General features: G+C 51.8%; 1 protein-coding gene across 6 annotated transcripts in view; it reads left to right on the plus strand.

The window, feature by feature from the left end:
• The window catches only part of NUP214 (nucleoporin 214), a 40,269-nt gene extending 13,696 nt beyond the window's left edge, over positions 1-26,573 (plus strand). For 2 of the 6 annotated variants that reach the window (XM_075578696.1, XM_075578697.1), the window contains exons 12-35: positions 14-329; positions 770-957; positions 2,202-2,293; positions 2,416-2,490; positions 2,745-2,894; positions 3,179-3,337; positions 3,603-3,706; positions 4,467-4,640; positions 6,105-6,190; positions 6,690-6,773; positions 7,890-8,168; positions 8,687-8,845; positions 8,929-9,028; positions 11,609-11,684; positions 12,040-12,130; positions 12,527-12,635; positions 13,814-13,875; positions 14,679-16,376; positions 16,468-16,538; positions 17,556-17,718; positions 19,246-19,392; positions 25,199-25,362; positions 25,527-25,551; positions 26,304-26,573. In XM_075578696.1, coding sequence (XP_075434811.1) covers positions 14-329; positions 770-957; positions 2,202-2,293; positions 2,416-2,490; positions 2,745-2,894; positions 3,179-3,337; positions 3,603-3,706; positions 4,467-4,640; positions 6,105-6,190; positions 6,690-6,773; positions 7,890-8,168; positions 8,687-8,845; positions 8,929-9,028; positions 11,609-11,684; positions 12,040-12,130; positions 12,527-12,635; positions 13,814-13,875; positions 14,679-16,376; positions 16,468-16,538; positions 17,556-17,718; positions 19,246-19,392; positions 25,199-25,362; positions 25,527-25,551; positions 26,304-26,572 — 4,841 coding nt within the window. In that variant the 3' untranslated portion in view covers position 26,573. Of the gene's footprint in view, positions 1-13; positions 330-769; positions 958-2,201; positions 2,294-2,415; positions 2,491-2,744; positions 2,895-3,178; positions 3,338-3,602; positions 3,707-4,466; positions 4,641-6,104; positions 6,191-6,689; positions 6,774-7,889; positions 8,169-8,686; positions 8,846-8,928; positions 9,029-11,608; positions 11,685-12,039; positions 12,131-12,526; positions 12,636-13,813; positions 13,876-14,678; positions 16,377-16,467; positions 16,539-17,555; positions 17,719-19,245; positions 19,393-22,917; positions 23,090-25,198; positions 25,377-25,526; positions 25,552-26,303 lie in introns of all 6 variants that reach the window. The other 4 variants (XM_075578698.1, XM_075578701.1, XM_075578699.1 and 1 more) reach the window with 4 other exon arrangements.
• The last annotated feature ends 108 nt before the right edge of the window (positions 26,574-26,681 follow it).

Consider the following 26,681-nt stretch of genomic DNA (forward strand, 5'->3'; position numbering starts at 1 on the left):
GTTCTGTGCGCAGGAACCACCGTCGCCTCTCCGGCCTCTGCGGGATCACCTGCTGCCAGTTCCCAACCAGCCCCCCCTGCACTTGGCGTTCCCCCCGCCGGCCCCGCAGCGAATGCGTCGGCCGCATCGGCGTCCTTTTCCTTTTCACCAGCGGCAGCCTCTGCCAAACCAGCCAATCCCTCGGTGTTCTCCTTCCAGCCTGCCCAAGCCTTAAGTGCTTTTGGGGCTGGCAGTTTTAAGCCGGACAGCGTGGCTACTTCAGCACAGGCGGGCGCCGGGAGCAGCTTTACACCCAGCGCATCTACTGTCAAAGTGAACCTCAAGGATAAGTACGTCTTGTTGCTCAACGTGTGTGTGGTTGGTGTGTGTGGTTGGTGTGTGTGGTTGGTGTGTGTGGTTGGTGTGTGTGGTTGGTGTGTGTGGTTGGTGTGTGTGGTTGGTGTGTGTGGTTGGTGTGTGTGGGTGTGTGTGTGTGGTTGGTGGTTGGTGTGTGTGTGTGTGTGGTTGGTGTGTGTGTGTGTGTGTGGTTGGTGTGTGTGTGTGTGGTTGGTGTGTGTGTGGTTGGTGTGTGTGTGTGTGTGTGTCGCCACCACCACCAATGTATGCAACGCTTTACAGAATGATGCTTTGGACAGTACAAAGAGATGATATGCCACGTTGCACACGTGCGTTAAGCAGGACGTTACAGAGTGTATAAGCCAAGTAGTTACACGTGTATATATTGTCCGTGCTGCGCAGTATAAAGTCCGCGTTTTCTATTCTCTTCCAGATTCAGTGCGCTGGAAACGCCTCCCTCCTTATCCAGCACCAACCTCGGTGCCGCCTCCTTCTCCTTCACCTCTCCTTCCAAGCTGAGCACTGCAGGGGCCCCCCACGGCCAGACTATTCCCTTCCCATCACCGGCCGTGGTGCCTACCAGCAAAGCCCCTGCCGCCGCCGCCGCGGCAAATGCAGGAGGTAAGACTCGCTGGTAAAAGGATGGGCCCCTGGTCCTTGGCTGCAAGGCATGCTGGGATTTGTAGTTCTGATAATGAAATGTAGGGGGGCGCCGCTGTGTGTAGATGCAGTGGGACTGTTTGGCTGATGTGGTATATTTATGTATGATGCAGCAGTATTTTTAGCCTCCTTTCTATAGTAGCCTTTACCATCATAAGCACAAGTCGCGCCTATCGCCATACAAGAGGGATGATTGAATAAATGCCTTCTGTGGAACAAAACTACTGTATACACCAGAGGTGTCCAACTCCAGTCCTCAAGGGCTACCAACGGGTCAGGTTTTCAGGATATACCTGCGTCAGTGCAGGTGGCTCAATCAACGACTGCACCACCTGTGCTGAAGCAAGGATATCCTGAAAACCTGACCTGTTGGTGGCCCTTGAGGACTGGAGTTGGCCTCTCCTGGTATACATTTTATGTTAAATGTACCCCGTAAACCTGACATCTCGCTCCTCCTTGGGGCTGTGTCACTCTGGCAGATCTGTTTGCTTAAAGCAGGGATCTCAAACTCAGTCCCGAAGGGCCACCAGCAGGCCAGCTTTATGGATATCCCTGCTTCAGCACAGGATTGAGCCACCTGTGCATATACCGTATGTCCTCAATGTAAAACGCCATTGATTGCAAGTGCTAAATCGATTGTAAGATGCACCATCGAGAAGAAAAAAAGTGTTATTGGACCCCCTCCATCTCACTTACCAGGCGGCGGTAGGAGAGGTCCGGCAGCGGTGGAATGAAATCTGCGGCGGCATCGGCATGAGGTGTTCGTGGAGGAATGCAGTTAAGGCAGCGGGGCGTGCGACGGAAGGAGAACAACCTCAGACCGCAGCAGGAGGAGAACGGCTGGGGGGGAGCGCGCTGTAACACCGGAAGTCCGATGCCGGAACCGCCACCTGACTTCCGGTGTTACAGGGCGCCCCTCCGCAGCCGTCCGATGTTGTTCTCCTTCCGTCGGCCGCCCGCTGCCTTAACTGCATTTCTCCATGGACACCTCACACCGCCGCCGCAAACTTCGTTCTTCCGCTGACGGACCTCTCCTGCTGCCGCCTGTAAAGTAAGTGAGATGGAATGGGTCAAATAACACTTTTTTTTAATTATTATTAATAATACATCGATTCTAAGACTCATGAAAAAAAACTCAATATGCGTTATTTCCCCATCGCTTGCTGGTACACACTGGTAAATGTACTTGTTTTCTTTTCATACAGTAACACCGTCCGCACAAAACGCCCCAATGGCATCTGCACAGAAGACGGCCAGAGTCGCCGCCCCGCCAACCGCAAGGCCAGCACCCGCACAGGTAAGGGTATATATCCTCACAGGACATCTGGGTATTTATAAGCGGGTACCGCGCAGAATCATTAGGGCATCCGGTGCAGCTATATACCTGTCCCCCCCCCCATTTTCATCCCTTCTTTACAGCCTCAGGCAAATATGGAAAAACAGGTCCGACTATTGAAGGAATCTGACCCTGTGCTGATTGGGATAGCAGAGGAGGTAAGTGCTCACTGAGGGTGCAAGAAGGGGCAACGGGACATGGAGATTGTTTTTAGTTGGGACTTATTTATTGCTACAGTATTTTATTTTATTTTAGCAATAAAGTACCAATTTAAATGAAGAAATAGACTGAGACCGCACCTATGACCGTATCATGCGCGTTAGATTTACTGCTGTGTTGCACATTTTTAGAAGGTGTTGGTGGAAAGTCCCCGCTCCCCTAGTGCCTCTCTAATCCTCTTCCCGTTGGGCAGATCGCTCACTTTCAGAAGGAGATGGATGAGCTGAAGGCTCGGACAGCCAAGGCCTGTTTCCTGGTGGGGACGGAGGAGCAGATGCGGCAGCTGAGGAGCGAGTCCGATGACCTTCACTCCTTCCTTCTGGAGATCAAGGAAACCACGGAGGTAACGCTGGCTCTGTAGTAACATGGTATCTAACACTGCCAGCAGAGAGGTGGCGCAGATTGGTACATCACATCGGTAACTCGCACCACAGGTGGACAAAGAAAGAGACGGCTATGTATTAAATGCGTATCAGGTTTATCCCTCCATTAGCGGGCGCACAGCGTCAGAAGGCCCACGGAGCTGATCACGTATGTCACTGCGGGCACGGCATGATACATTGACGCAGACGGGCGCTTCTGATACACTTCCTTGTTCTCACCTTGCTGTCTCTCCCCGGGTGGAAGTATCTTCACGGCGATATCGGCAGTCTGAAAACCACCCTGCTGGAGGGCTTTGGCGGCGTGGAAGACGCCAAGGAACAGAACGAGCGGAAACGGGACCCCGGGTACCGGCATCTGCTGTACAAGAAACCACTGGACCCCAAGAGCGAGGCTCAGATGCAGGTACTGCTGAAGATGGACCTAGGCTGGTTATTCCAAGCCAACGGTGGCAAGTGCAGTGGTTCTTGGGATAAAATACATGACTGGTGAGCAAAGCTTTGGACAGGAGCCATTGTTTCTCTTTGCTCTGTATTGAGCTTTGAACGTCCACATCATATTCTGGAACAAATAAGTGAACCACTGGTTTTGCCGCCTGCAGATCTCGCTCATGTTTGGTTATAATAAAGAATGTGTTGCAGCTACAAACCTGTCGCTTTCTGTCTGCCAGGAGATTCGCCGGCTGCACCAATACGTCAAGTTTGCCGTTCAGGATGTCAGCGATGTCCTGGATTTGGAGTGGGATCGGCACTTGGAAAAGAAGCGAAAACAAAAGTGAGTGGCAAAGGAGCATTTCCTTAAATAATTATATAAATCCCCCCCCCCCCTTCCTAGGTGGAGATGCAGGAGGTCCCTGGAGCTTACATTTTAGCTCCAGAGACCCCCCCCCTGCTCTTCTTCCTAAGATGCTTACATCCCGTTGGGGCTGCCAGTATTTCATGCATCTTTTAGAGCAGGGGTGCGCAAACATTTTACCCCTGCGCCCCCCTGCCTCTTGTCCTCTGGTGCTCGCGCCACCCCTCCCCCTTTGCTCTGTGGCGTCAAATGACGCGTGGGCTCAAGTCAGGTGACCCGAAGCGTCATTTGACTCCGCATGATACCGATGGGGACACTTCCAGACGCCGGCTGAAGCAAGGTACGTTTAGGTTCCAGAGGCCTCACGCGATGCCCTGGCATTTAATTTTAATGCCTTGGGGAGGAGCGCGGGGCCTCTGCAACCGCCCGCACCCCTCTGTTTTAGAGGACCAATACGAAAAGGCAACGATGACGTCCCGGGGGCTGCTGAAAGAGCGCCGTACTCGGGATAAAGCATGGTTGACGGGAAGAGATTCGGTTGTTGGAAACTTTTTTAAGAACATTGTCAAGTGGCTTTAGAAAGTTGGAAGTGTGCGCTCACACTCCACGTTGATACATTCTCCTGCACGTGTGTATTCCTACAGAACGCCAATTGGTTCAAATGTGTGGTGTGTGTCTACATATGAAAAATGTAACGTTAAAGTGCACTGCTGTGTGGCTGGGTTTTTATTTGTTTCAGGGGCATGATCATTCCCGAACGTGAGACTTTGTTTAACACGTTGGCCAACAACCAGGAGATCATCAACCAGCAGAGGCAACGACTGAACCAGCTGGTGGAGAACCTGCAGCAGCTGCGGCTGTACAACCAGACCTCCCAGTGGAGCATGCCATGTGAGGACTCCAGCATCCAGAGGTGAGAGCCAAGAGCTCGGGCTGACCCACTCCTTGTCCATGGGCGTCTCACGAGCCACTCGGAAACACACGGATTTAATACAATTGTCACCAAGATGATACATTTTGAGTGCCTGTCTTTTCTCGTGCTGTTCCAATTCCCTCCCACATCATAAGAGCATCTGTCCATAAACCTCCAATTTGTGTTGTGCGGCGTTCTATTCTTCTGCAGAATCAAAACCGGTTCCGAGTCCATGAGACATTTTAATGGTTCTATAAGAACCGCTGGCAGCAGATTCGATGAGAATTACAAGGCGGGATCGATTATAAAGTGCAAAGACTTGTCTGGAAATAAAACCTTGAGGGCATCAAAGTGTAGGGGTCCTGCAGACGTTTGTGCCCCCACCAAAATAAAAACGTCAAGGTCCAGCGACCAAATGGTCACTATATGTTCATCAAAGTGGCAAAAGCATTATTGGATGTATATGGGCCACACTCGGGGGATACTGTATATGGATCAGATATACACACGCAGATGAGTGATGGGTTTTAGCAGCTATAACCGACTCCGGAAGGCGAGACCGCTATACATTTTATTCTGCTTTTGACACTTTGACTGTGTTGTGATCGTTCTGTCGCTGGACCGTGACTCTGGTACTTTGATAGTGCAGGTGTGTATGGAGGCTGCAGGTGTGTATGGAGGCTGCAGGTGTGTACGGAGGCTGCAGGTGTGTACGGAGGCTGCAGGTGTGTACGGAGGCTGCAGGTGTGTACGGAGGCTGCAGGTGTGTACGGAGGCTGCAGGTGTGTACGGAGGCTGCAGGTGTGTACGGAGGCTATCTTGCACATTGAAGACCACGTTTTTTTCCCCCAGGTGTTATTGCACATTTTATCTCTCCTGCCTTGTGCATCTGTTGTCTGTATTCTGTATTTCAGGGCTGGCCAACTTCAGCCCTCAAGGACCACCAACAAGTCGGGTTTTCCGGATATCCCGGCTTCAGCACAGGTGGCTCCATCCGTCCCAGCTTCAGCACAGGTGGCTCAGTCTTCAACTGAGCCATTGTTTTAGCCACCTGTACTGAAGCACGAACATCCCTAATACCTGGCCTACCTGGCCTGTTGGTGGCAGGTGAGGACTGGAGTTAGCCACCCTTGCTGCATTGGATTGCCATGGCGTGAGACAGATTCACACTTTTGGTTTCCTTTGGGTCTTTACCTACAGGTTCTATGGAATGGTGGCCCTATAAGAGTACATGGATATTGTTTGTAATCTCGTGTGTGTGTGTGTGTGTGTGTGTGTGTGTGTGTGTGTGTGTGTGTGTGTGTGTGTGTGTGTGTGTGTGTGTGTGTGTGTGTGTGTTGGTCCTCTATTTCTAGGGTTTGGTTACTCCTTTTAAAACTGGTTTAACCAAATGATCTCCATTTTTAAAAACGATGGTGTAACTTCAATCTTCTTTTTTTCTCTTTTTTCTTTTTTTTCCCGCAGCATCGACGCGGAGCTAGAACATCTGCGCAATGCATTGTCCAAGACCATTCTGGATACACCCGCCAAGACCCTGCCAAAGCTGCCTCGTAAGTATCACACTTTGCTGGCCCATTTGATCCTAGTCCCTACCTTGCTACACGGTCTGCTCAGGGAATGGGGACCTGCATATGCGACGCCTTTCCAGGCCTCTCCGGCACGGATGGGGTCTCGGGCCAGGACCAGAAATAAATCATGTTAATTCTCAGTCCTCTGGGACATTGAGATGAGCAGATGGCGAGATGGTCAGAGTATGTAATGCATACCGTAGGATTGAAGGTATTCTGACATTCCCTTTCTATTGCAATCCCATTGTCCTATCCCAACATATGTTCGGAAACAGTTTTCGGCTGTTTTTATTTATTTCATAGAGGTTACCCAACCCCTCTGCTGTTGGATGGTTCTGTGATGCAGACCCTTCTGGTAGTAAAAGGGTTAAATCTGGGTTCTAGTGGTTGTCACGGAGACGGTGAAAGTTCTGTGACTGTCACAATCGCTGCTTTTCCAGCTGCTGGTCCATCAGTTTAGCGGATCTCTGTTCTTTTGCAGCCAAACTGTCCTCGGTGAAGCAGACTCAGCTGAGAAATTTCCTAACGAAGAGGAAGACCCCTCCCATTAGGTCCCTCGCACCAGGTAGGCACTGGGGTCAGTTTGTAGGCCCCTCGCAGCAGGTAGGCGCTGGGGTCAGTTGGATTCAAGTTAATGGGGTTCTTGCCACTTGCTACTTGTCAGACCTCCCAAGTTTTAGGATTCTAGGAAGAAGTACTCAAATCGAGGTATGCCATAAATTAGACTTTTTATCCTATAACATGAGATTGTAGATGCCACTAGCCCTTGTAATTACGGGGGGGGGGGGGGGGGATGCAATTTACACACACACACACACACACATACACACATACACATACACGTTTTGTGTGAAACCCATTTGTTGAATGTCATGGATAGAAGTTCTGTTTTTGATTGGAAAGTAGATAAAGGACATGTTCAGTACATTAATGACAACAGTGTTACACTGGTCAAGAGCTTTGCCGTGAAATAAGTGTTCAAGCAGCAGAGAGCATTTTTCTCAGTTAATTAACCTCAACACTAATTTCTGGTGTAGAGTAAATGTTATAGGGCAGGAGAGAGTTGGAACAGAGGAAACCACCTTGTGATTAGCAGTGGTGTAGTGATGTCCTACCAGGGCAGAAAGAGGATCAATAGTAACAGAAAAAAGTGACAGGGTCACTAAAAGTCCCCTATATGTTCCACTCAAGGCTGGGTGGAAAGTACCAAACTAGTGTGAAAAATCTAGTCGCAGAAAGCGTGTGTTCCAAGGAAGCTAAACCCTAAAAGTGTCACGTTAAAGACACAACATTTTAGCTAATCCTAACAATCCTATGCAGATGTTTGCGTATGATTGTTAGGATTAGCTAAAATGTTGTGTCTTTAACGTGACACTTTTAGGGTTTCGCTTCCTTGGAACACACGCTTTCTGCGACTAGATTTTTCACACTAGTTTGGTACTTTCCACCCAGGCTTGAGTGCAACATATAGGGGACTTTTAGTGACCCCTGTCACTTTTTTCTGTTATTATATAGCCATTATCCCTGTGCACCAGGCTCATTTCTATCTGTTTTCCTAACATGATATTATGGTTTGAGCAGTGTCCCACCTCTCTTCTATTTAACAGAAGAGGATCAATCCAGAGGGATAGAAGTATTGAATCCCAATGGTCAGACAGCTGAGTTTTGCTCTCTCTTGCAGCCAGCCTTTCCCGTTCGTCATTCCTGGCTCCCAGCTACTACGAAGATCTAGATGATGTGAGCTCGGCGTCTTCCTTGTCAGAAGCAGCTGATAACGAAGACCGGCAGATACCGCCGCAGGAGGTAGCGAGGCATGCCACACCACCACCAGAGGCAACCCCTGTCCGAGCCGTCCGGCATACTCCCGTAGTCCGTACGACCTCCGTGCAGCCAGGCTTTGTCTCCCCAACTCCCGCCTTCGGGAAACCTCAAATCAACTTGGGCCCTGCATCTGGCTTACGTGAGTCTCTGGCGCTCGGTTGTGTACAGCTAGTGCGGCCGCATCTGCCCGTCTAGAAGAATGCCCGGCCCAAGAAATAGTGTGTTGTACCCATTCATACCCTCCTGCATTCATATTTACAGGTTTGGCATTCAGACATTAAAATATATTCTCCAATTTGGGGACGAGCAATTAGACCTAAAAATGGGGCGAATGGCAACCCATGTCCCCGAGTGCTTCACGTTTTGGTGGCACCGGGACCACAAGTTTCTGCTAGTGCAGCGGTGGCCCAACCGGTCATGTTTAAGGATATCCCTGCGTCGGCTCAGTTGTTAAGCCACCTGTGCTGAAGCAGGAATATCCTGAAAACTTCACCTGTGTTAAGTAGGAACGAGTTAATACCTGCAGGGCAAATCCATAGCGCAGAGTCGCTGGCGCCTCTGGCCAGATTAATTATAGGCGCGGATCTTATTGCTGATCCTAAAACCGTCCCTGTACGACCACCCGTAGTAACGGCAGCGACTGATCTTGTGTTGTAGTAGCTGCCTCGGTACAGTCGATCCGAGTGATGCCTCCGGGAGCGGACAGCACCATGTTGGCCACCAAGACTGTGAAACACGGGGCCCCCAGCGTCCCGGCCCCACACGCAGCCGCTGCGGCCGCCGCCCTTCGGAGGCAGATAGCCAATCAGACACCAGGTAATGTACCGTCACAGGCTCCAATATGTGTAATATCCCTGGATAGGCTGCTCTCGCCTAATTGCCTCTTCGTTTACCTGCAGCGACCCTGACGGAATCCACCCTACAGACTGTACCCCAGGTGGTGAACGTGAAGGAGCTGAAGGGCAACGGGCCAGGCCCAAACATTGTAACAGTGATGGGGTGAGTGTCAGCAGTCACTTGCAGTGCCTCTGTCTGCCTGCAGATGGCAGCATTGCCTTGTATGAGTTCACCCTCCGTACCACACATTGAGCTGTACGAGATACATGGGCCGCAGTTCACCCGGTCGCAGGGCAGGGGCGGTGGGGCATTTTCCAGAGCTGAGCAAAGCTATGTAATGCTGCGGTGTGCCACTTCCTGGTTATTTAAACATGGCGGGCGCAGTCCAACAGGAAGTCACGTTGCCGCTTCCATTGGCCTGAGGTTTGGTGGCCATTAAGGAATTAAACATGAAGGCGAACACTGAAGGGTTCTGGGATTTGGAGATGTCTGGGAACCACTGAAGGGTTCTGGGATTTGGAGATGTCTGGGAACCACTGAAGGGTTCTGGGATTTGGAGATGTCTGGGAACCACTGAAGGGTTCTGGGATTTGGAGATGTCTGGGAACCACTGAAGGGTTCTGGGATTTGGAGATGTCTCGGAACCACTGAAGGGTTCTGGGATTTGGAGATGTCTGGGAACCACTGAAGGGTTCTGGGGTTTGGAGATGTCTGGGAACCACTGAAGGGTTCTGGGATTTGGAGATGTCTGGGAACCACTGAAGGGTTCTGGGATTTGGAGATGTCTGGGAACCACTGAAGGGTTCTGGGATTTGGAGATGTCTGGGAACCACTGAAGGGTTCTGGGATTTGGAGATGTCTGGGAACCACTGAAGGGTTCTGGGATTTGGAGATGTCTGGGAACCACTGAAGGGTTCTGGGATTTGGAGATGTCTGGGAACCACTGAAGGGTTCTGGGATTTGGAGATGTCTCGGAACCACTGAAGGGTTCTGGGATTTGGAGATGTCTGGGAACCACTGAAGGGTTCTGGGGTTTGGAGATGTCTGGGAACCACTGAAGGGTTCTGGGATTTGGAGATGTCTGGGAACCACTGAAGGGTTCTGGGATTTGGAGATGTCTGGGAACCACTGAAGGGTTCTGGGGTTTGGAGATGTCTGGGAACCACTGCTCGAATACATTCACGGCCTTCTGCTGGCAGACTGGTAAAGGGGGGGTTGGAATTAGGTCGACATGTTTAGTAATAGAACGGGGGGAGTGTGTGTATACCAGTTGTGGAACACCAGCTGAACTGCCATGGGTGCAGCCTAGTCCCGCTGAACCGGGCTACCGACAGTTGGGGGCCCATCTGCCCGCTGGGACAGCTTTCCTGCATTTCTACAGAGCCCCTCACCTTACCCGGCTGAGGGACCCCAGCTCATAACACAAGCGTTAAGCCCCACCGAACGCCAGGCCCAACTTCTGTCATTGCCGGCCTGGGTGGGGTCTCTCCACTGCCGCCGGTAAGCATCCCGCACACCCTGCTTCATAGGTAGGGCCTGGGGTTCACCGGTGATTATTTACGCCCCTGGTACGTAGTGTAGATATAGTGTATATAAATATATACTGATGACTTATTCCCCAATAGTCCTTTTAACTTCTCTTTTGACCGTCGCCTCTCTGTTAGAAAGTGGGAACACTGAACGGTTTAAATGCCTTGTTTGAGTTTGATATATATGCTTTAAAGCAGGGGTGGCCAACTCCCAGTCCTCAAGGGCCACCAACGGGTCAGTTTAGGGATATCCCTGCTTCAGCACAGGTGACTCCGACGAAGACTAAGCCACTGATTGAGCCACCTGTGTTGAAGCAGGGATGTCCTGAAAACCTGACCTGTTGGTGACCGTTGGCCACCCCCTGCTCTAGTCTTCAAGGACCGCTATCAGTCCAGGTTTTAACGCTATCCTCTCATTAGATTGTAAGCTCTTCGCAGCAGGGGCTCCTTTTCCTAAATGTTACTTTTATGTCTGAAGCACTTCTCCCCTTTGTGTGTTATTTGTACTATTTGTTACTTATATGATTGTTGTGTATATTACTGCTGTGAAGCGCTATGTACATTAATGGCGCTATATATAAATACAGACAGACAGACAGACATTCATGACTGAAGGCGGCACTCGCCAAAAACGCTTTCTTTTATATCAAAAAAAGGATTATCCCAAAGTAACATCCCCTTGTATCAATAGAAACGTTACATAACGGAGGGGCGGCGGAATAATGTGTTCTGCTCTCCGTGATGTAATATATTTTATTGATGGAAGTAGATGTTACTTGGGGGTATCCGGACTTTCTCATACAAGAGAGTTTTTGAAGGAATATCAGTGTGCCGGAGACATTTGCTGCTGGTATCGCTCACGCTTTCACGCTCACACGGGTGTATATTAGGATAGAAAACACTCGCATTAACCTTGTGCATATTGGGGTCAAGGACACACGCGTCTGTTTTTTGTTGCGGATTTACAATGCAGCCGCGGGCCTGTTCCTAAATAACCCCCCCCCCCCCCCCCCCCCCCGCGCGTCTCCTGTGAGCCTGGGCGCGCTTTGATGATATTGATCCCTCTGCTTTGGTAAGAATGAGTGGATGCCTCTTGCATGCCGAGTGTGTTCAGCCGAGAACGGGGCTCGTGCTGCATTTTGAGGGAAAGCTGTGACCATATTCTGTAATAATGACGCCTCCTTCACACCATGTTTCTGGGGTTTATTTACAGGCCGTCTGTGCCACACTCCGCTGCCCAAGTTATACACCAGGTCCTGGCTACAGTGGCTTCAAACCAGGCAAAGCAGGTACTGCACCTTCTCCCTTCCTGTTATTTACAGTGTCTACAGAAAGCCTTCACTTCCGCATTCCTGTGGAACCTCTTAACGCATCCTTTTAGAAATGGTTTCTTTAAATTAAAGTGTGTGTGTGTGTGTGTGTGTGTGTGTGTCAGTCAGACCTAATGAACCACGGCTCTTGCAATCCAGTTTCAGTGCCTAATGCACATGTTGTGAGATTGCACTGGGCGTGGGATGGAGAGCGCGCTCTTGTATGTGACGGTGATGGGCGACCGGTTCCTTGGCCCCCTCATCGAAGTCCCTGAGCTGGCATGCATCTCCCATCCCACACGCCAGTTTGAAATGCACATTTCTCTTGTTCCAGGGTCTTCCAGCTAGTGCTCTTAAGATGCACCCTATGTCCACGCCGGTAGCTGGCCAACCGGCGCACGGTCCGGCTTTCTGCAAAACCGCAGGTGCGTAGTGATGGAGAAAGCGAGAAATCCGAACGTGATGTGCGCAGGCTCATCGCTGCATTCACTGCCATGCTGCTTTTGGAAGGTGTTTAAAAAGGTATATCACCTAGGTCAGGGGTGACCAACTCCAGTCCTGAAGAGCCACCAACAGGTTTTCAGGGTGTGCCTGCTTCAGCACAGGTGGCTCAGAGGAAGACTGCATCACCTGTGCTGAAGCAGGGATATCCTGAAAACCTGGCCTGTCGGTGGCCCTTGAGGACTGGACAGGAGTTGAGCGTCCCCTGACCTTGGTGATGACCTCTGATTCTGGCTTATAAGGGTTTCCCTGACCCGACATTGGGGTTACCAGCCAAATGCCATGAATTGGTGTGTGAGTGACACTCTCTACTATCCTAGGACAAGCATCGCCAAAGCCCGAAGCTGCTGCTGCTTCACCGGTCAGCGCTGCGCCTGCCTCCGCCGCCGCCTCACAGCTCAGCAAGCCGTTTTCTTTCCCCCCCGCAGGGTAAGATTGGGCGCCCGAGAATGGATGAACCGAAAATCTTGTATTGGCTTTGATAGCAGCACTGATTTCAGGTTTTGAAAGCCAAAGGGTTCTGTTGTGCTTCTTTACTTAACAAACATCACTGTATGTGATCAGAAACCGCAGATAAAGGGATACATCCAAAACCGATGGTGTGCGGGAAAACTTATAACCAATGTCCTTGTCACAGGGTTAGAATGGGTGCTAGATCCTTAAATAGAGTACAGAAACCAATAGACCTACCACCTGTGTGTGACAGTCCTAAACATTCCCCACCTGTGTGTGACAGTCCTAAACATTCCCCACCTGTGTGTGACAGTCCTAAACATTCCCCACCTGTGTGACAGTCCTAAACATTACACGTGTGACCGACCGACCTTAACATTCCCTGTGTGTGTGTCAGTCCTAAAGATTTCCCACCTGTGTGCGTGCGACCGTCCTAAATATTCCCCAGCTGTGTGTGTGCGCGCGCAACCGTCCTAAATGGCCGCGGCCAAATGTCCTAGAGCCGCTGTAAGTGCGGGTCCCACTGATTGTGATGTTAGGGCAATTATTACATTTTACCCAACATATTCAAATACAACACTTTGTTACAGGATAACAAACCGGGCACTGTTTGTTTCACGTACAGCCTACACACCCCCCTACACAAACACACACCCACCCCTACACACCCACACACCCACCCCTACACACCCACACACCCACCCCTACACACCCACACACCCACCCCTACACTCACCCACACACCCACCCCTACACTCACCCACACACTCACCCACACACTCACTCACACACACACACACACCCCTACACACCCTTACACACCCACACCATCACAATATGAATCTCCATGTATCTTGTATCTAGTGAAGTATTATTATGTAAGTGAGTGAATAAGCCTGGGTATGAAGTAAATGTATGTGCAGAATCCCCCGTTTGTTTAGGGCAGGGGAGGGCCAACTCCAGTCCTCAAGGGCCACCAACAGATCAAGTTGTAAGGATATCCCTGCTTCAGCACAGGTGGCTCAGACATCAACTGCGCCACCTGTGCTGAAGCAGGGATGTCCTGAAAACCTGACCTGTTGGTGGCCCTTGAGGACTGGAGTTGGCCATCCCCTGCTTTAGGGACTAATATCCCTTTCCTCTCTGATGCCCAGGGCCGGTTTCAGCTTTGGTAACGCCGCCGCCTCCTCGTCCACCATTGGAAACGCAACTGCAGGTAACTTATGAAGAGAGCGGCCACCGGAGGCAGAGCCGGTTATCCTGGGGGCATCTTAAGCCGACATTCAGTTCAGCGGCAGCAGCGAAGCGCTAGTTTAGAAAGCGGGGGTTCTAGGAAAAAGGTAGGGTGGGGCTGGCCAGCTCCAGTCTTCAAGGCTGACCAACGGGTCAGGTTTTCAGGATATCCCCGCTTCAGCACAGGTGGCTCAGTCGCAGACTGAGCAACTGATTGAGCCACCTGTGCCGAAGCAGACGGATTGAACCACTTGTGCTGAAGCAGGGATATCCTGAAAACCTGTCCTGCTGGTGGCCCTTGAGGACCGTAGTTGGCCGCCCCTATTATAGGGTCTTTATTTCAAAACCATTTCCCCCCAGGTCTCCCGGAGCTGTTGGCATCAGCTGAGATGTGGCGGCTTAGTTCAGTAGCGCTAAGGGGGAATTATCAGAGGATACATATTAATTATAAAAAGTAGCGCTTTAACCTAGTAAAAGTCCACAGAAAATGGGCAAATGAGTGGGGTCGCGTGGTCTGTGCCATCAATATTCATTAGTAATGTATAACTAATGTTCCCTTTTTGTTCTTTTTTTCTCCACGTGCATTGGCTGCTATGGTTCAGCCATTGCAGCTTCTGCCTATAGTAAATAACAGGCTCCTGTATAACTGCAAACAATCTGCGTATTATTCATCTATAAAATAGTGGAGTTGCAAAAAACAAAGCTAGTGTCTTTGCTCACCTTGGTTTCTTAGCTGACGTTAGCCACCGGCCGTATTGTATTGATGATCCATTTCTGTTCTTGCAGGCGGCGCTGCTCCCGCCAGGGACCCCAACCAGACCGCATCTTTCGCCTTCGGAGGAGGGAACAAGCCTCTCTTTGGCCCGGGATCTGAAAGTTCTTTTTCCTTTGGCTCCCTTAAGCCGCCCACTTCATCGCCCAGCCCTTCCCCCGGAGATGCCCCAACGAACGGCATACCCGCCTCTGCCGCAGCAACCTCTCTTCAGCCTCCTGTTGCTGCTGCCTCCGGCAACTTGGAAGCTCAAGTAGCCACGCCTGGCGACGGTCTCTTCCAGAGCTTCTCTGGGGGGGAGACACTAGGGAGCTTCTCGGGCCTGAGAGTCGGACAAGTAGAGGAGGCGCCCAGGGCAGAGTTACCTAAAGCCCCCCCTTCCATGCAGCCGGCTGTGTTACCCAGCAGCAGCCCTGTTTTCGGTTATGCTGCGGGGCTACCGCCTGCAAAGCCAGGAGATGCCGATTCCACGGTAAGCAGCTCCTCGGGCGGCAGTGTGCTTGGTAATGTCCAGTTAACTAGCGCTGGGGCCGCACCGAGTTTATTCAACCAGGTTGGCATCAAGCCAAGCTTGTCCTTTGGGTTGCCGCCACCCAGCGCTGCCCCTCCTGTGGATCCGGCATCGGCAGCGCAGGCCTCGGCAGCCCTGGCGTTTGGGAGTCTGGTCTCCGCTCCCAACGCGTTTCCACCCGCAGCTCCCAGCTCTGGCACTGTGGAAATTAAGCAGCCCGATAAGCCTCCCACGAATGAACCTGCCACTCCCTGTCCACAGCAGCAACCGCTGACCGCACAGACACGTGAAGTGGTCAGAGAAGAACCGGCTGCCACACCGGCTGCCTCGCCAGCAGTCGCCACAATTCCCTTGGCACCTCCTGCCGTCACTGTACATTCTGCAGCTCCGCCAGCGGTGGAGACTAGGGCAGAGGTAGCTCCCCTGCCCATCCCGCCTGCCACAGTGGGCTCGGATCCGAATGCATCTGTCACATCCACCCCCGTCTTGGTAACTGCTCCCACTCCCGCAGTAAGCATCCCACCGGCTTCTGGATACCTCCCCTCCCAGACTCCAGTGCTGGTCACCCCTGCAACCCCTCAAGCATCAGACAACCCACCAGTATTACCTCATCCTGGAGAAGCCTCGGCTGCAGGTTCTGCATTTGCCCAGCCGGCTGTCACCACCGCGTCCTCTCCGGCAGCAGCCCCAACCTTTGGTCAGGCGCCAGCAGCTGGCGCAGTCCCCACTCCCTTCGCACAGGCCGGTAACTCCGTCAGCACATCGACAAGCTCCAGCACAGGGTTCGGCCCGCCAGCCTTCGGGGTGGCAGGAGCAAGCGGAAGCTTCGGACAGCCCACGTTTGGCCAAGCGCCGGCTTTCTGGAAGCCACCTGCCAACTCGGCTAGCAACTTCTCTTTCGCCCAATCCGGCTTCGGAACCCAACCGGCCTTCGGGCAACCTGCCTCTTCTACGGCTGTGTCCGGCAGCGGCGACCTGTTTGGAAGCTCGGCAACTGCCAACAATGCCAACTCCTTCTCTTTTGGGCAACTCGCCAATGGCAGCGGCACCTCCTCTACAGGAGGGGGGCTGTTTGGGCAGATCAGTGCCCCAGTCTTTGGGCAGAGCACCAGCTTTGGACAGGGTGCCCCTGTATTTGGCAGTGCCAGCGCTTCCACAACCACCACTTCATCTTCTGGGTTCAGCTTCGGCCAGCCTCCAGGTGAGTGCACCTCCCATATTCACCGCTTCCACCAGCGTATGGGTTAAAACACCCAACGCCAATAATGGGGTTATTGTCTCTTCCTCTTCAGGATTCGCCTCGGCTTCCCCTGGGACCGTGTTTGGTCAGCCACAGAATTCCAGCCCGAGCGTCTTCGGTCAGGTAAAATATATGTGTATACAGTATATCATTTTCAAACGAGGCGCCCTACCATAAAAAAAAGTCTTGAAGATTTTTGGTTTCAATCCTTTTTGCTTTCCCTTGCCCCCCCCCACCCCCTGTTCGCGCCCTTCCTCCCCCCTGTTCGCGCCCTTCCTCCCCCCTGTTCGCGCCCTTCCTCCCCCCTGTTCGCGCCCTTCCTCCCCCTATCCCCTTACCTTGTCTGACGTTGCAACGTCATGTGACGTCGCGTTGCCATAATTTGCCGTTGCCGACGCGTCTCCAGAAGCCGCCGGTGACGAGGTAAGGGAACGTAGAGGCCCTGCGCGGGCGCTCCCCCGGCATTTCATTGAAATGCTTTGAGGGTAGAGCGCAGGACCTCTGTAAGCGCCGCGCACCCTGCTCTAAGGGATAAGCCCTGATTTTAAGGCCCCGTCGAGCAGGAGTGCTCAACTCCAGTCCCTAAGCCCTCCCCGCCCCCCTCCCCCAACAGACCAGGTTTTCAGGATATCCCAGCTTCAGCACAGGTGACTCGGGCGGGCATTGAGCGCCCCCCGCCTTAGAGGGCCAAAACGTTGGCTTTCTATCTTCAATACACTTTTTTGTTTTCTTTACCAGTACCTTGCTGTGCTGTATCCTGTCTGTGTGTCTGTGTGTCTGTGTGTCTGTGTGTCTGTGTGTCTGTGTGTCTGTGTGTCAGTGTGTCAGTGTGTCAGTGTGTCAGTGTGTCAGTGTGTCAGTGTGTCAGTGTGTCAGTGTGTCAGTGTGTCAGTGTGTCAGTGTGTCAGTGTGTCAGTGTGTCAGTGTGTCAGTGTGTCTGTCCCATCCCGAGCTGTGGATAGATGATAAGCAAAGTTGGGGGACAGGGGGGGGGGGGGGGGTCCTTTCCTTCCACAAGCTGCTGATTAGCTCACAGCTTTTTGTAATTTGTAATTAACCCCCTCAGTGCCTTTGAAATTAATTGCTGCCACCGTTGGCGCTGAAAGTGTTAACAGCCCCCTTCCTCTTGTGTATTTGTAGCAACCGGCTTCCTCTGGTGGGGGCCTATTCGGCACAAGGAGCGGCGGGGGCGGCGGAGGAGGGGGCTTCTTCAGCGGCCTCGGGGGGAAACCCAGCCAGGAGGCAGCCAACAAGAATCCGTTCGGCTCTTCCACCTCCGGCTTTGGATCCTCTACCACGTCCAGTGAGTGCCTGGTTCTGTCCTGCTCTGCACCTGTTCACAGCTCAACAACCGCCTCTGCTGCTTTAAGGCCACATGTTGCCTCTGTGTTTCACGCAGCTTGCTGGACACTCGGCCCACATGTAATGCAGTGAAAATAGGATGCTGTCATAGATGTGCTTTTGTGTATTTACTTCCTCATTAAAGCACTCGTCTCCTATTTTGGGGGGCTGTGTGCCTGTACTGAGAGGTACCCTGTAACCGGTCCGTGGTACCTTGATCTCTCCCTGTTCCCGAGGATATTTGAGATTTTGTGACAGTGACACACAAAGTATGAATGTGGTCACCAACAAAGTCACCACTTCATCTCCCGACGACATTGCTGCTTCCTATTGGCTGCAGGAGCGAGCCTGACCTCACTGCCATATTGGGTTTACTGGGCAAGTATTTTTGGCTGGTGGAAAAAACTAGCTATATCTTGTGAGGCGGGGAATCCCCGGAGGTGGGACACGGCAGATCAGCTCTGTGGGAATCCCCCACCCCTCCCACGCACTGCTGCTTTAAGAAGACTGATGTATGCAATAAATCCAAACCACACACACACACACACACACACACACACACACACACACACACACACACACACACACACACACACACACACACACACACACACACACACACACACACACACACACACACACACACACACTATGCTTATTCCAACGGATGTAATCAATATGCTATAACAATCCCAATGTTTGTGTCCCATGGGGGGAGGGGGGTTGTGTTATGCTCAGTCGCACACTATTGCATTACATTGCCGGTGAGTCTATTTAGGACCAGGTTTTCAGGGCGGGGTGTGTGGTGCTTTGGCTCCCATTACCCCACCTTCACTCCTGTCATGTTAGCTGCCAGAGGGTGTGTGCGGGGAGACGTGCTCCATTGCAGGGGTCTCTGCTAACCTTTGTGTGTGTGTTGCAAACCCTTACATTGATTTATTGCGACGAGTAAAAATGGATGTTTCAGTCCTCGGCAGTAACCGCTGACGTCCGAAGCTTCGGTTTTTTGCTCTTGCCACAATAACATTTGGATAATGTTTTGCAAATCTGAGTTATTTTTTTATATTTTACTACCCCACGTACACTATTTTGTCGTGCACTTCTGTAGATGACATTTTGAGTGCTGATCCGCCAAGGAGACACACACACACACACACACACAATCAACACGGGCTGAAGATGATGCTGATGAGATGTGTGTGCGTGCGTGCGTGCGTGCGTGTGTGTGTGTGTGTGTGTGTGTTTTTTTACCAGCTTATGTGCTCCTTAATTATCAAATGCTTTTCATTCAGATAATAACTGTTGTAAATTGCTCATCCTCCTGTAATTGGACGGTAAACTCCTGATGATCCTTTTTCCTCAAGTGATTTGGCCCGCATGGCTGTGCAGGGTACAGGTTATTTGCCATTGTAATCTCCGCAGCGTGGGGTGGTGGTGTATTAGCCAGTCTGGTAGCAGGGCACTAACCTGCCCGTCTCTCCCGTCTCAGACAGCACCAGCCTTTTTGGAGACAGCGGGGCAAAGACGTTTGGATTTGGGAACTCGGCATTCGGGGATCAGAAGTCTTCCGGCACGTTCAGCGCAGGAGGCAGCGTGGCCAGCCAGGGATTCGGCTTCTCCAGCCCGACCAAGACAGGTATTGTAGTTCTGTGACTATCTGTGCATCAGATGTAATACAAGTCTCTTCTGATCATACACTGGGGTCTCTTGCCGAAATATTAGAGCAGTGCCCCCCCCATACCTCCGAACCACATGCAGATCTCCAATGTAAAGGTGTGCAGTCCTACGTCCCAACATGGACACATGGCAGGGGTATGACAGTCCTACGTCCCAACATGAACCCATGGCAGGGGTATGACAGTCCTACGTCCCAACATGGACACATGGCAGGGGTATGACAGTCCTACGTCCCAACATGGACACATGGCAGGGGTATGACAGTCCTACGTCCCAACATGGACAAATGGCAGGGGTATGACAGTCCTACGTCCCAACATGGACACATGGCAGGGGTATGACAGTCCTACGTCCCAACATGGACACATGGCAGGGGTATGACAGTCCTACGTTCCAACATGGACACATGGCAGGGGTATGACAGTCCTACGTCCCAACATGGACACATGGCGGGGGTATGACAGTCCTACGTCCCAACATGAACACATGGCAGGGGTATGACAGTCCTACGTCCCAACATGAACACATGGCGGGGTTATGACAGTCCTACGTCCCAACATGAACACATGGCAGGGGTATGACAGTCCTACGTCCCAACATGAACACATGGCAGGGGTATGACAGTCCTACGTCCCAACATGAACACATGGCAGGGGTATGACAGTCCTACGTCCCAACATGAACACATGGCAGGGGTATGACAGTCCTACGTCCCAACATGAACACATGGCGGGGGTATGACAGTCCTACGTCCCAACATGAACACATGGCAGGGGTATGACAGTCCTACGTCCCAACATGAACACATGGCGGGGGTACGACAGTCCTACGTCCCAACATGAACACATGGCGGGGGTATGACAGTCCTACGTCCCAACATGAACACATGGCAGGGGTATGACAGTCCTACGTCCCAACATGAACACATGGCGGGGGTACGACAGTCCTACGTCCCAACATGAACACATGGCGGGGGTATGACAGTCCTACGTCCCAACATGAACACATGGCAGGGGTATGACAGTCCTACGTCCCAACATGAACACATGTCGGGGGTATGACAGTCCTACGTCCCAACATGAACACATGGCAGGGGTACGACAGTCCTACGTCCCAACATGAACACATGGCGGGGGTACGACAGTCCTACGTCCCAACATGAACACATGGCAGGGATATGACAGTCCTACGTCCCAACATGAACACATGGCAGGGGTACGACAGTCCTACGTCCCAACATGAACACATGGCAGGGGTATGATTAAAGGAGCAATTCATGCTTTTTTTTTTTTAAACATAGGTATGAAGCAGGGGGTCTCCGGCGCTGAACTCCATTTCAGCTCTGGGACCCCCTGCTCCCGAGATACTGACCAGAACGGTGTGCCGGTGTCTCTGCCAAGTCCAAAGCTCTGCGTCACGCCGTGACGTTAATGTTCGGCTTCCCATTGGCCCACAGGGCGTGGGAGCTTGGAAAAGCCCCCGTTACGCGAACCCTGGGGGCGGATACCGGCGCCCCTTACGGTCTCCATCTCTGGAAGCAGGCGGTCCCCGGAGCGGGAATGAATAGGGTTTAGCTCCGAAGACCCCCTGCTTCAATCACATGTTAAAAAGGAAACGCATGCCTGGCATCGCCTTCCTAATGGGTTCAATGTTCAGGGTTGATTGTTATTTTTTTAAATTATATATTATTTTTACATCCTAAACGTCCCATGGGAACTGGGGGGGGTATTTGGAAGGTTCTGTGTCTCTGCGTTCCTATTAAGGGTGGATCTTCCCCCCGTTTCCTTTGTCTTCCCATACAATGAGTAGATTCCTCTCTGCCACCTGGGTGGGGAATCCTTCCCAACCGTCCGTGTTCATTAAGACTTGAGGGATCCCTTTTTTTTGGCCTCCACCCCGTGCCCGTGAACTCCCCCCCTGTCCCCGCTGATATCTCTTGCAGTTGGGGTCCCCCTTGCATTATTAATAACCACAAGCCAGGTCCTAGCGAAATACCTTGTAACAAAATCTCCGATCCAGCACATTAAATAATTCAAGGCCGCTTCTTCTTTTTGTTACGTAGCCGTTTTCCTGCCCCTGTTGTGGGGGACAGTGTGCCTAACACAGATCAGTTACACGCTTCCTGCTGCTGGAATTTCAGCCTGCCACTTTGTGCTGATACTACATTAACCCCCGGGCTCTGCAATCATTTTCAGGCCCCTCTGGCAGCAAAATGGGTTAAATGCAGGGGGGCTCAACTCCAGTCCTCATGCGCCCCCCCCCCCCCCCACACAGGTCAAGTTTAAAGGATATCCCAGCTTCAGCACAGGTGACTCAGCCTCTGATTTAAGCCACCTGTGCTGAAGCTGGGATATCCTGAAAACCTGACCTGGTTGGGGGTTTATTGAGGACTGGAGTTGAGCACCCCTGCCCTACCGTTTCAACTGACCTCTCAGAGATGCCTGCTTACCAAGGTCGTGACCTCTGTTGCGGAGGCTAACGCTGATACAAGCAGGGGCTAGACCTGGCTCGGGCCTAGATCTACAAAAGGGTGCTAAGCTTTAAGCACGCCTTTTACGCCCATTAATATGCCACCCTTTTGTGGATCTGGGCGTCGGACTGGTAAAGGGGCAGCGGAGGTTTTCACCCCACCCTTTATGCAGTGTGACTTGCTGCCGAGCACTGTGACAAAAGCCACAATACCTTGTAGAGACCATCTCTGAGCTTACTGAAGCAGGTCACGCTGGCATTTTCCCACAGGGGCTGGGTACGATCTTCCCTCTTGAGGGGCGCTGTTTATTGTATGCCACAAATATATAAGGAGGGTTTACTGTGTGCCCAATGTTTCACTATAGAAGTCTCTCTTGTTTTGGGAATATGTTTGCAGCAGCAGAAAGCAAAGGGTTACCCCCCCCCCCTCCTGCCCCAGCCCCTCCAGCCCCATTTAAAGGTCTGTGTCCAGCATCATGTCTGTGCTGCCCGCCCCTGCACCCGCACCACCACAGGCTGAGAGCGCATTGAATATGCCACAGCAAGAAAGAGCCCTGCATCCAGTGTCCTGTCACAATGTTATTAACCTCTTCAGTGCCATGGGAGATACCTACCGCTGAAGTGGTTAACCCTCTGTCTGTGATGTTGCCATACGTGTGATGTTTTGTTTCTTTGTCTCTCTCGCCCTCTCTCTCTCTCACCCTCTCTCTCTCTCGCCCCTCTCTCTCTCCCCCCCCCTCTCGCCTCTCTTTCGCCCCCCCCTCTCGCTCCCACCTCTCTCTCGCCCCCCCTCCTCTCTCTCTCGCTCCCCCCTCTCTCTCGCCCCCCCCTCTCTCTCGCCCCCCCTCCTCTCTCTCGCTCCCCTCTCTCTCTCTCTCGCCCCTCTCTCTCTCCCCCCCCCCTCTCGCCTCTCTCTCGCCCCCCCCTCTCTCTCTCGCCCCCCCTCCTCTCTCTCTCGCGCCCCCCTCTATCTCGCCCCCCCTCCTCCCTCTCTGTTTGCCTCTGTTTTGCTCAGGTGGCTTTGGCGCTGCTCCGGTGTTCGGCAGCCCTCCAACGTTTGGGGGATCCCCGGGTTTCGGAGGGGTGCCGGCATTCGGTTCAGCCCCAGGCTTTGCAAGCCCTCTGGGCTCGGCGGGAGGTAAAGTGTTCGGCGAGGGTACGATCGCGGCTAACACTGGAGGATTTGGGTAAGAGACTCAACCAGGAAGGGATCTTAGAAGTGTACATGGTATGTTAAAAAATCATAACGGGGCAATGGAGTAATGGTTACGGTGTAATGGAGTAATGGTTCCGGGGTAATGGAGTAATGGTTCCGGGGTAATGGAGTAATGGTTCCGGGGTAATGGAGTAATGGTTCCGGGGTAATGGAGTAATGGTTACGGGGTAATGGAGTAATGGTTACAGGGTAATGGAGTAATGGTTACGGGGTAATGGAGTAATGGTTCCGGTGTAATGGAGTAATGGTTCCGGTGTAATGGAGTAATGGTTCCGGTGTAATGGAGTAATGGTTCCGGTGTAATGGAGTAATGGTTCCGGGGCAATGGAGTAATGGTTCCGGGGTAATGGAGTAATGGTTCCGGGGTAATGGAGTAATGGTTACGGGGTAATGGAGTAATGGTTACGGGGTAATGGAGTAATGGTTACGGGGTAATGGAGTAATGGTTACGGGGTAATGGAGTAATGGTAACGGAGTAATGGTAACGGGGTAATGGAGTAATGGTAACGGGGTAATGGAGTAATGGTAACGGGGTAATGGAGTAATGGTTACGGGGTAATGGAGTAATGGTTACGGGGTAATGGTTACGGAATGGACACAATCTTGAGAATTCTATTCCGGCTTGTGACCTTGAGCGAGTCACTTTGACTCCCTGTGCAGCATTAATGTGCAAGGTCTTCATACTGACACATGTCAGCTGGCTGTAATCGCCTTATCTGAATAAAGTATTATCAGGATTATTAAAGTGACATGGTTAATGGATTCTCCAAAATCTAAGGCCTCGGACACGCTTACCGCTGGCGTGCTGAGGCGCGCTGAGGCTCAGGGAAAGCAGGTGCTTTCCCTGGCTTTGCGGTTGCTTACCGCAAGCGCTCTCAGCAGCCGTCACGGGGCGTTCCGGGGGCGGGAGCGTCACTGGCCGGGGGCGGGCCAGTGACGTCACGTAGCTGGTTCGCCCTCATTGGGCGAACCGCTCACGTGACCGGCCTGTCTCGCCGGCAAGCGGAGGAATTTTAGATTCCCCCAAGACCTGCGCGCGGAAGCGCACGTGAGCCCCTACTAAAGCCGCTCTAATTGCGGCTGTAGGGGCTCAGTGCTGAGCGCGTTGCCATGGCGACGCATGACATCATTTGCCGCCAAATAATTCGCCAATAGCTACTACATTCTCCTGCCATGAACCATTCCTCCGTTAAAAAAGAAGAACCCCAACACACACCATTGTCAGGCCCTTATTTACCAATAAATCAAGCTCCTATCGAGGATATTTGCTGTGGTCCAATGTTGGACATCACTCCGCGATCTTGTGTGACCTGCTATTCACTTGTATGGCAGTTACTGCCGGGGAAGAGGGGGGGTGTTATAGGCTCCATTTGCCGCATGGTAAATCTAGTCCAATGTTTTAGACCACTGGTTCCCAGCCTTTTTTTTACATTGAGCACCCCCTGCTAGAAAATGTGTTCCTCAAACCCCAACTAATAAATCTTACTGCCTACGTATCAGAATATCACTGACAAAGCTGTGCGATCCCATGTAGTATAATGTCCTGAGCTCGTGGGGGAACACACGCTTAATAAGGCCCCAAACTGCCCTTCCAGTGTGCGCGGGAGAAATGGGGGGGGCATAGCCGTCACTGTGGGAGCTTCCAAAGTCGCACCCCACAATACCTTGCTGCTGTGTGTGCAAAGCCTTGTAGGGAGCGACTTTGGATGCTTTGTTTTTTTTTTGTTTTTTTCAATTAAATTTATCGAGCACATTTGCAGGAAGGAATAGCACCAACACCCCGAGAGAGGAAAAAACAGTTCTTGCACTTGTGGGTCTTTCAGTATGAATATTATTTTACACCGAAGTCATTGAGCCATGCATCTTATGATTAAATGTGTCTTTGGGGTACGAAACAAGGTAAACAGTGCAATAAACAGAATTCATATTTTAAGGATGATTCTGGCTTAATAAGGCCGAGCTCTACACTTCTTGGGAGGGTTATCGAATTCTCTCCAACTCGCACACTATTCTTGCTGTCATTTGCATCTTTCTTCCGCCTGTCTGCTGCTGCTCTCTCTGATATCCGTTTGTCCCACAGATTCGGAGGCGGAAGCAGTAACACAACGTTCGGGAGCTTGGCCACCCAGAACACCCCAACCTTCGGCGCTCTGTCCCAGCAGCCCTCCAGCTTTGGGGGGCAAAGCGGCGGGTTCTCTGGCTTTGGGTCAGGCGGTGGCGGAGCACCAGCGGGCAGCAGTGGGGGTATGTACTAGCAGGTACCACATCTCCCAAGTTTTATACCAACTCTTCTTGTTGTATGACTGCGTTCTGCCTGCGTCCCTGACTGTGATATTGAGTGGATTTCTGTTTATTGGTGTCTGTTGCTCTGGTTGGCACTAACTCGAAATAATTGGTTTGTTTTCCAGGTTTTGGCTTCGGTGTTTCAAACCAGTAAGTATTCCCGAATGAGTAAAGAGATGCTGAGGGGCTGTAGACAGAATCCTAAGGAGTCCCAAATTGAGCTCCTAAATAGAATGTTCTTGTTACCCCATAATGCCGTGACGATGCCCCCAAACCAAGCTCTGAGCAGCGGGTAGTGCCTAAAAGTGTTATCTTCTTTAACTTTTCGTACTTTTGCTGTTTGGAGCAAAATCTCGTAAGGCTGGAGAGCAGGTGCTGCTAAATGAACAATGCATACAGCTGTCATAATGAGCAAGTTACAGGCATAAGCCTGGAGAGAGAGTTTTTGTGGTCAGCGCCGAAAAACCGCCCTGAAAACCATCATTTTCCCCAAATTAGAAATCCCCTGGTGATCCCGATGAAGTGATCCGGACATAAGTACAAAGGGATTTGTATAAGAGAAAACGTGTTTATAACTTAAGTTGTTAGCTCTGCTCTACTACAGCATGTAAAATGACATTGGCAGTGACGAGGCAAAACATGGCACTAGCAGAGGCCGCAAGGCAAAACATGGCACTAGCAGAGGCCGCGAGGCAAAACATGGCACTGGCAGAGGCCGCAGTGCAATTTGGTGCACCCCCTCCAAGGTTCGCCACCCAATGAAGCATCAACGTACATATCATGGGAACACTCTCTGGTTTTTAAAGAACTCCAACCTCCACTGCTCTCCCACCCCGCCACGCGCATCACCTGCACCACCTCACGTGGCCCTCCTGTCAGCTCCGTGTGTGCTTCTCCCGCAGGTCGTCTTCATCGTCAGAGTTCAGCGGTTGGAGGGGCTGACAGAAGGAGGAAGCAGCAGCAGGGGAAGCTGACTCACATCCCCTGGTTCCTGCGCTCGGACATGCATGTCTGCCACGGCACCTCCGCAGCTTCACCTGTCAGCAGCCACAATAAGATCCACACTTTTTATAGCGAGGCCCGTTGCTTTCCCCATGTAACACGTCAAGAAGCGCGCTACATTTTAACCGTTCATTTCTCCGGCTGCTCAATAAATTGTTGCTCCTTCTGAACCATCTCTTGTCATATTGGGGTCAGAAAGTGAGTTGACTTTTGGGGGGGGGGGGGGGGGTTTGCTTCAATTTAGGTACTCCCATTTGCTGCCAGTCCCCTCTACATTG

This window comes from Ascaphus truei, chromosome 21 (assembly GCF_040206685.1).
Source record: "Ascaphus truei isolate aAscTru1 chromosome 21, aAscTru1.hap1, whole genome shotgun sequence".
Classification (NCBI taxonomy): Eukaryota; Metazoa; Chordata; class Amphibia; order Anura; family Ascaphidae; genus Ascaphus; species Ascaphus truei.